Here is a 9,156-nt window from a genome sequence, read left to right on the forward strand (position 1 = left end):
GGTCAATTAAAAACATAATGTTTGCACAGTTTTTTACAGTTCTGTTTTTGCTTATGCAGAAAAGAAGCCGTGCACAGATTAGCAGCAGAGCGGATCGTTCCTTCTCAGGGCTATTTCACTCAAGAGAACCCATTTAAAATTGCTTCAAACATCAAATGAAACACAAGTTATCTAAACATCAGATTTTCTAATTTTATTAAAAACGCACAAATTTTATCCAACATGTTTTCTTTCATACAGTGAATGGTCTAATATGCACTGGAGGTCACACAAGCTTAGGTTTATTAGAACAATAAAAGACATATGAGAAATTTAATATATAAAGAAAAAAGTAGCAGCTGTTGACTGCATATTTGACCATAAAATTTAAATATTTTGGACTTTCATTTTAAAGACACAAAAATAAAACCTGTGTGGGTCTATATAAGTCATATTAACAATTCCGTGAATGTTCAACAGGACTAAAAATTAGCAAAGATGTTTATTTTTTTTTAACCTTGTAACACTTTTTAAACACCTTCTCGGGTTGCTGGTGCAAAGCACCTTACAGTATTTGTGCTATATATTTACTTTATTTGGCGACTGTCTGGGTTTCGTGGGTTTTTTCTTTGCCTTCTGTAAACAACACCTTTTACAAACTAGCACAGTGAACCACAAGCCCTGCAATCTGTTATAACATCTACAGAAAAGAAAATGAACTATTTTGGTTGGTTGCTCAAAATATTTTGCTTTTGAACAAGAGGTTCTAAAACAGGATTTATTAGTAAAACATTGAACTCCTGAATTTAACATTAGACGTAAACAGTTGACTGTTTTTAGTTCAATAGAGTCTTTTTGTTTAGCTTTTCTCTCTGTGTGAAGGTAGAATACTTTTTGTTTGTTTGTTTTCAAGTCATTTTCGTTAGAGGTCTGGGTGACCTTTGCTATGATGAGGAGGTTTTGTACGTGTAGCGTTGTGAAGGTAGAAGAGTTGGTGCTGAGGGCTTAACATTTAGTATTTGCTATTTTGGAAAACAAAACAAAAACAAAGGAAAAAGAAAGTTGTCCCACCTGGTAGTCACAGCAGGCTGAAATGGCTGAAGCTAAAAAGAGTTTCTTGTTGTCGAACTTTCTGAGAGACAAAAATTAACAAACAAATTCATAATGCCAGAACCATCCTTAACCAGGAACGCTAGAGTTCTTGAAGCTTTTTTTTCCCCCTTTTCTTTGACCTTTCCTTCATTCAATTTTTTTTTTTTTTAATGAAAATTTTCTAAGGATTGTGGCTCTTAGGATGACATCCAACAGGGTAATCAAACTGACGCCATCCTACGGTATGGCAGCACTTTACTGTACAGCTTCACCAGTTTCTTTGTCAATGGTACAAAAAGGTCCCCTTGCTTGTTTGATACAACCATAACATGGAGATTGTCCTGGTCTAGAGCAAAGCTTGCCTTGGAGCGCTTTGGATTCAGTTCGTTCCCAAGGTAATATTGTCTTAGGGCAGGAGAGATGTTATATTAATTCATTTCTGTACACCATAACAATAAGCAGACTAGATGATCATCACTTACTTAGACCCAGTCTGTTTTTTAAAGCTACCACACAGCCGCTTCATTCATTTCTGGTGGATGTGACAAGTGATTGCCGTAGTTAGCACCACCGTTGACGGATATCGAAGAAAATGGAGGACTGGGGCCAAAAACTTCTGCGGACATGGAGTGCAAGGACCCGGGCAGGTTGGGTTCGGGGCTGGGCGAGTCTCCGGGGGGGTGCGACATGATGTCAGTGAAGCGCTGAGCCTCGCTGGAGGGGTGATGTCCGGGCAGGGGGTGATCCATGGCCCCCAGCGGGGTGCCTGACGGCCCCGAGGAGGGCACGAAAGGGAGATCCACGGGGGTCTGCGCTTGCGATGAAGGAGGTCCTTGCGGGAAGAAATCGTAATTGCTTCCAGGGCCGTAATACTCGCTCTGATAATCTGGTGGACAAGGAGAGACGGAGGGAAGGTGACGAACGGGCAAAGCAACCGAGGGGAAAAGACACGAGAGCGCGGGGGGGGCACTCGGGTGCCGCAAAATGTCCCCCAGAGCCCACTGAACCTGAGGGGGAAACGTGCTACCGGCTTGGCCGGGCTCTGCCCGATTCCCGCGGATCCCCTTCCAGCGGAGTCCCCGCCCGCACCGCGGGCACCGGCACCAAAGGGCTCGGGCTGCAGAACTGCCCGGGCCCCGCCGGCAACGGGGGAATCCCGCCGCGGGGAGAGGAAACCGGCCCGCGCCCCCGGGAACGGGAACCCGCTGCAGCCCCGCCGGCTCGGACGGCCGCGGGGCGGACCCGGGGCCGGGCGGGGAGCGCGGGAGCGGGCGGGGGTCCCCGCGGGGTGCGGGGGTCCCCGCGGGGTGCGGGTGACACAGCGCGGGGAGGGGGGGAAGGCGGGCAGGGTGCGCGCATTACCCACCTCCGTAGAAGGAGAAGGGCCCGTTGGGGATGAGCTCCCCGGGCTCCAGCCGGTCGACCAGCGGCCGCATCCTGCGCGGGCTGCGGAAGAACGCGTGTCGCCGGGCGCCCAGCGCGCTCAGCTGCTTCATCCGCCGCTCCTTGGAGCGCCGGTTCTGGAACCAGACCTGGGCGGGCGGCGGGAGAGGTGCCGGTCACGGGAGCCGCGGCCCTGGGTGTCCCGCTCACGGGAGCCCCGGCCCCGCCACCGCCGCCCCCGACCCCGCCGGGAACGATCCGACCCCCGCCCGTTTCTTTTGTTCGGGGGCGGCCCCGGTGCGGTGCGCACCGAGCCGCGCTCCTCCTCGCTCCCACCGGGGCCGAACCCACGCGTGACGGCGGCGCCGCGGCCAGGACCTCCCGGCGGCTGCAGCTCGGCGGCTGCAGGTCAAGAATGATTGAGTTAATTCTTATTACCCTGACAAGATTACTCCTAATTACCCTCACACTGAGACTCTCCAATCTAACCTCGTCTTTAATGGTCCTTTAACCCCCCATTACCCCCAGCGCTGCGGGTTTATAAACCTTTTAATAATTCCAGCGCATTGTCATTCTTATTTATCCATTAACCCCTCACATTTATGGTTATTAATTTCGATGCCATTTACAGCTTCTTTAGGACTTTTCTAAAAGCAATCTGCAACTCTGCCACTGCCACCCGGCCGGGGCCGGGGAGGCTGCGGGGCCACCACTATAATAACGATTTAAAACGACGGCGGGTCTGTCCCCGGCCCTGCAGTGCGGGGACCGCCCGGGGCCGGTCCCTCCACGCCGCCGCATCCCCCGGAGCGTGCGGGGCCCTGCCCGGTGGCCGGGGGGGCTGCGGTACCTGGATGACCCGCATGTTGAGGCCGGTCTCCTGCGCCAGCTGCTCCCTGATGTGCCGGGTGGGTTTGGGGGTGGCCGCGAAGGCGGCTTTCAGAGTCTCTAGCTGTTTGGCTTTGATGGTGGTGCGGGGTCCCCGCCGCTTGGCCCCCAGGTTCTGGTCGTCGTTTTCGTTGCTGCCTGTCTCCTTGTCGGACACGTTGGCGCTTTCCGAGTCCTTGGCGTCATCCTGGGAGGGGTCTTGGGAGTCGGGGGACAGGCTGGGGTCACTGCCGGTGGTGGCTGGGGGAGAGAAAACCGGGTCACGCTCAGCCCCCGGGCGGCCAGGGGGAAATACCGATCGTGGGGGACAGGCTGCGGTACGACCGGGGGGAGAGGAAAAAAGGGAGAGGAGAAAACGGAGAAAAGGGAGAGGACCAGCCCTCACCCTGCAGAGAAGCCGGAGCTGAGCGCATCCTCGCCCCGCATCTGCATCCTCGCCCCGCATCCCCCCAGCCGTACGCCCTCACCTGAATGCAGGCTGTTTTCTTTGGCAGTATTGCTGTTATTTAGGTAATCTTCTTTGCAGACAAACTTGTTTTCGTCTATGATGTAGAGCTCCTCGCCCGTGGAGAGTTGCTTGTTACACATCATACACGTAAAACAGTTCAAGTGGAACACTTTGCTCCGCGCCCTGCGGACCAGGTCGCTGGGGGAGATGCCCTGGGCACAGCCCGCGCACTTGGTCCCGAAACACCTGCGGGGAGAGGCCGGGAGCGGGTGAGCAGCGCCCTGCCGAGCCGCGGGACCCGCCGAGAGCAGCGCGGCCCCGCATCCCCGCGCCGCGGCCTCCGCTCGCCCCGCCGAGCCGCATCGCTTGCCCGTACAAAACGAAATGAAATAAAGCATCCCTCCAGAGCATTCCCTCTTTCTAACGAGCGAATGCCTGAAATTATATCTTAAAAAAAAAAAAAAAGGATAGAAAAAAAAAAAAGGACCCGATCTGGGCAGAGGATGAAGTGCCGAAGGATTAATTAAACACCGGGGCTGCGTTGTCCAGGGTCTCCCCTCTGCTCCCTGACACATTGATTAACGACACTCTAATAAACATTAAGCAGAAATTCTTATATGTTATTAATCGGTCACGGCCGCACATTGGCCGGAGGAGCTGCCGATAACGGCTCGGACGGCGCTGCAGAGCCGAGGGCCGGACCCGCACGGGGCTCGCTGCCTCCAGCTCTCTGCTCCGCGGGGCTCTGGGCGGCCGGGCCCGGGGCAGCGCCGGTGCCGGGGCGGAGCGGGGCGGCTCGGCGCAGAGCTCCGGGCAGAGCTCCGGGCTGGGCTCCGCCGCGCCGGGCGATGCGCTGTGCCGGTGTGCGGGCAGCGCTCCGCGGCCATCCCAGCGCCGAGCGCTCTTTGCCGTTATTGCCGGTGTGCGTGCGGAGCGGCTGGCACAGGGTGCCTGCACCGAGCCCGGATTTATTCCGGCACCGCTGCGGCTCGGGGCCCGCCGGGATGCGCAGGGGAAGCGGCGGCGAGTGTCGGTACCCACTCCCGTCTCCGTCATTCCGCCGGGGATGCCGGTGCGGTCGCCGCCCTCCGGGGCAGCCTCGGCTCCGGTTTAACGGGACGCGCTGGGCCCGCGGAGCCGCGCACCGCCCCGCACCGGGCCTTCCCCGCTAGGATAGCACCGGACTCCGGGCGTGCTGGAACAACGCCGGGCTCCGGCCCGCGGAGCGCTGCGCTCAGGGCCGCGGAAAGTCCCTCCGGGAAACCCCGGCAAGTGCCACTGCAACGGCGGTGGGGCCGCCCCTGCTTCGCAGCACCGGGCCCGGGACGGTCCGCGCTGGGCTGCAACGGGGCCCGGCCCGCACCGCCGGTCAATAATTTCAAAGCAACTTTTGGGAACTCGAGCTCGGCCGGTGCCCGGGGAGCGTGGCCGGGGCTCGGCCGGCGGACCCCGACGGGGCGCCCGGGGAGCCCTTCCCCGGCCTGACCCCCGCTCGCCCTGGGAGGTCACCTGGAGAAATAACAATGGTTTCGGGGTGTCTGTGTGTGCACAGGAAGGGGCAGGGGAAGGGAAGAGGCGTTTGTGGGTCACACTGAACAACGGTGGAAAACATACACCCACACACACAAAAAAAAAGAGAGATGAAAAATGGATGCAAAGGAGCTACGGCTCTGGGCAGGGGGGTCCGGTACTTACCGAAAGAAGTCGTTTTTGCAGTAAAGCTTGCCTTCTCGCGAAAAGCATTTCTCTGTCAAATTGCATTTACATTCACAGCACTGAACACACTTCACATGCCAAGCCCTGTCCAGTACATTCAACAAAAACCGGTCCAAGATTGGCCTTTTGCAGCCTGCACAGTGAACCATTGTCTTTGGTTATTTCTGAGAGTGGGGGGTATTGGTTTCCCAGATGTCACGCAAAAAAAAAAAAAAAATCTAAAAGACAACACCACCGGCGTAGGTTTGCTTTTTTTGTTTGTGTTTGTTTTAAAAGCCTTTGAGAATTGAAGGAGAAAAAAAAAAAGGGGAGAAAAAAAAAAATCTTCGTCCGAGTGTCCTAGGAAGGATACACAGGAGAAACCACCCAATGCCCGAGGAGACCAGCGCTTCGACACAACCGCAGAATCCCGGCCGCTACCAACCACGACGGCAACAACAGCAATAATAATAGTAACAATAAAACAACAACGGCTAGAAAGATCGGCGCTCACAAAAATGAAAAATATAAAATAAAACAACAATCAAAAAAAGGAAAAAAAAAAAACAACGCCAAAAAGCGAGCGTGATGAGTTTTTCTCAGGTTTGAGGTAGAGCAGTCAGGAGTCAAAGTGCTTTTCCCAAAGAGAAATCAAAAGAGGGAAAAAAAAATTAAAAAAAGACAAAACGAGACATGGAGACCCAAGAGCGGTCAGAAGGGCTTTGGCTGCGGCCGCGGCGACATGGCCCTACGCGGAGCGGGCCGCGGTCCTTACGCGGGGGGGTGGGGTGGCGGAGACGCTCCGCAGCTCCTCGCTCCGTGCTCTCTCTTTCTCTCTCTCTGTCTCCCTCGACGTCTCGGCGGTACCGTCGCACCCGGCTCCTACCTACCCCCGCGCACCGCCCTGCGCGCTACTCGCGGCGGCCGCCCGCCTTCCCGCCGAGCCGGCGCGGCATCGCCCGGTGCTGCCGGCTTTTGTTCCGCCTCCCGCGGCGGCGGGCGGGAGCGGAGGGGAGGGCAGGAGAGCGGCGCTGCCCGCGCTGCCCGCGCCGTCCCGGCCGCGCTGGGCGCTCTGCATGTTCCCGGCAGCCCCGCGGCCGCAGCCTTATGCACCGCGCGCACACGTCACCGCCCGCCCCGGCCAATCGCCGCCGCCGCTTCCCCCCCCGTGCCCGCCGCACCGCGCCGCCGCCGGACGGGGCGTCCGCGCCCCTTTATAGAGCCGCCGGGGCGCCGCCGGCCGCCTCCGCCCGCACCCGGCCCGCACCGCGCGGCGGAGGGACGGGCGGCCCCGCTGCCGGTCGGGCCTGGCCGAGGCGCGGCCTGCTCGGAGCGGCGCGCTGCAGCGGGTAGGTGTGTCGGTGCGCGGGTGGGCGGGAAGGGGGGAACGGGGGCCGATCGCTGGGGTCTGGCACCCCCGTAGGGATACGCATCCGTTATAGGGACGCACCAGCCGGTTTCCGTCGCCGAGAAGCGGAGCGTGCTGGTTGGGAAGCGGCGTCGAACGAGTTCCCGGTTTAGCGTGGTTTTTCCCCCATCATTAACGGCGGGCCCCGAGGGCCGGGGACGCGGAGCCTCCCGCGGGGCGGTGCGGTGCGCCTCGCCGAGGAGAACCCCGCGACGGCTCGCCTTTCGCGGGACAAGAGGTGCGGAAAGACCGGGACCGCGGCCCGGGGCGCTCCGACGTGCCCAGGAGGGGCCGCGCTGGCGAGGAGGGGGCAGCGGGCCCCGGTGCCACCCGACCGCCGCGGGCAGAGCGACGGAAACGGGAACTCCGCGGTGATTCCGTTGCCGGCGCTCGCAGCGCGGGACCGAACGGCACCGGCCGCGGCTGATGTACTTTTTTTTTTTCTTTTAGCAAATAAAAATTCATCCGCTTTTACCTTCCAGGCGCTCGGTCGGTGGCCGAGGCGGTTTAAGAGGGATGTGATTTCTCTTTCCTTCGCGCTTTGCTGCCCGGCGGGACCTGCCGTTCCGGGGAGGTGTCACTGCCCGGCAGACGCGGGCAAAGTCCCGGGACCCTCCCGGTCCCTCCGCGGCAGAGCCTCCGCTCTCACCTTCCCCCCTGGCAGCGCCGGGACAGGGGGCTGGGGGAAGCCCATCCCGGAGCCCCAGCATCCCCACCTCCCCGCGCCCTCGCCCACCGTCCGCGCTCTTTCACGTCTTTTTCCCTCGTCCTTGAGGGAAAAAAAAATCGGAGAGAGAGGAGCTGGAAAATAAAAAGGAAAACGAAGGCAAGAAACTCCTCTCCGGTGCCGGGGTTCTGAACTCTGGCTCCGCGCCCTCCCCGCCGTTCCGGCCGGGGAGCAGACGGGGTGGGCAGGGGGTGCGGAGCCTGCCCGGACCGGGAGAGCCTGCGGGGCAGTTCCTTTGCCTCGATGCTCCTGCGGGTGTGTTTAAAAGCGCCGGGGCTGCGTCCGAGATTTTCTCCCCTCCTCCCGATCTCCCTGTGCCCCCCCGGGCCGTAGCCGGCCATCACCGCCCCGTCGGGGCCGCGCACGGGGCGCGCAGGGCTCTCCGCGTCGCTCCGCGTCCCTGCCCTCCCTGCCCAGCTGTTGGTTTGCTTGGCCGCCGCTTGCGGGGATCAATAGAGCCCCGGGTGCGCCCGCCCGCCCGGTCCCCCCGCATATGGGTCGCTTCTCATGCGGAGCGGAGGGGCCGAGGCGGCGCGGGCGGTCCCGCTCACCGCCCGGGAAGGCGACAGCTGTGGGCTGCCGTCAGGGGACCCCTTCCCTTTGACTGCGGCCCCCAAGTGACATGTGTTGGTGGGGATGAATGAGGGGAAGGAGATGAGCATCTCATGTCCGTCAAGCACCAGTTTTTCACAGCGATTTTTTTTTGTTGTTCCTTTCCCAGGCGTTAGCGAAAGCATCTGGTTATCCCCTGCCCCCTCCCGCCCCGCCGAGGCGGGCACAGAGTCCCGGGATGCGGCGGGGGGAGCGGTGCCCGCCGAACCGCTGCGGAGGGGCGGGCAGCGCTGATTTACCGGCGGGGGTCCCTGTCCGCCCGCCCCATTACACGCAAATCCTCCGAATTCCCGCTCCGGAGAGGTGGGGATCGTGGGGTGTCCCAGGTCCGCCTGGCCCCCATCGGAGACCCCGACTCAGCGCAGGCGTTTGGGAGATGAAAATGCCAGCGCTGTTTCCAGTAGGCTCCGAAAAGCAACACTCGCGGCCTCCAGCTCCCACGGGCACCCTCTGCCCCGCGGGACAGGAGTGTCCCGGCGTGGAGGAACACGGCAACCGGCCAACCCAATCCCTTCCTAGGGCAGTGCGGCGGGGCTGGAGCTTTGTTGTTGTTGTTATTTTTCATTGTATTTTGTAATTCGTCCAGGTCCGTTCCCAGCCGGGCCGGCGGGGCCGAGCCCTCCCGTACCCCGGGGAGAGCCAGCCGGGGTGTTTCAGAGCCCACCAACCCCGCCTGGCCCCGGTGCTGAAAAAGGGGAAATTAATAGCGTAAAACAAAATAAAAAATCTTGAATTTCTTTTAAATCTAATACAGAAGAAAAAAAAAATGTTCCTTGCAGGCGAGTTTGACTTTGCATTTTATTGGTGTCGTTCCCATCTTTTTAGTTAAACATCACCCTGTTTATCATCAGCCTTTCTACACCGCTGCGCTCAGTAATGGGATTTCTCTCTCCTTTACGGGGCACTAGCGCTGTACAAACAGCG

At 59.2% G+C, this 9,156-nt stretch overlaps 1 protein-coding gene across 1 annotated transcript; it reads right to left on the reverse strand.

Moving 5' to 3' along the window:
* Positions 1 to 1,577: 1,577 nt before the first annotated feature.
* Positions 1,578 to 5,655, reverse strand: LHX1 (LIM homeobox 1). The gene is made up of 5 exons (XM_065647251.1): positions 5,486 to 5,655; positions 3,810 to 4,036; positions 3,305 to 3,582; positions 2,438 to 2,603; positions 1,578 to 1,957 (listed from the first exon to the last, which is right to left on the reverse strand). Exons 1-5 carry the CDS (start codon positions 5,653 to 5,655, stop codon positions 1,578 to 1,580), a joined length of 1,221 nt encoding a protein of 406 aa, XP_065503323.1.
* Positions 5,656 to 9,156: the final 3,501 nt, after the last annotated feature.

Source organism: Caloenas nicobarica, chromosome 17 (assembly GCF_036013445.1).
Source record: "Caloenas nicobarica isolate bCalNic1 chromosome 17, bCalNic1.hap1, whole genome shotgun sequence".
Lineage (NCBI taxonomy): Eukaryota > Metazoa > Chordata > Aves > Columbiformes > Columbidae > Caloenas > Caloenas nicobarica.

Excerpts from the sequence above, each read along its gene's own strand:
- LHX1 (XM_065647251.1), bottom strand. The coding sequence starts at position 5,655 with ATGGTTCACTGTGCAGGCTGCAAAAGGCCAATCTTGGACCGGTTTTTG. Across the intron at positions 4,037-5,485 it reads TGCAAAAACGACTTCTTTCG|GTGTTTCGGGACCAAGTGCG; the intron begins GTAAGTACCGGA and ends CTCTCCCCGCAG. Across the intron at positions 2,604-3,304 it reads TCAACATGCGGGTCATCCAG|GTCTGGTTCCAGAACCGGCG; the intron begins GTACCGCAGCCC and ends CCGCCCGCCCAG.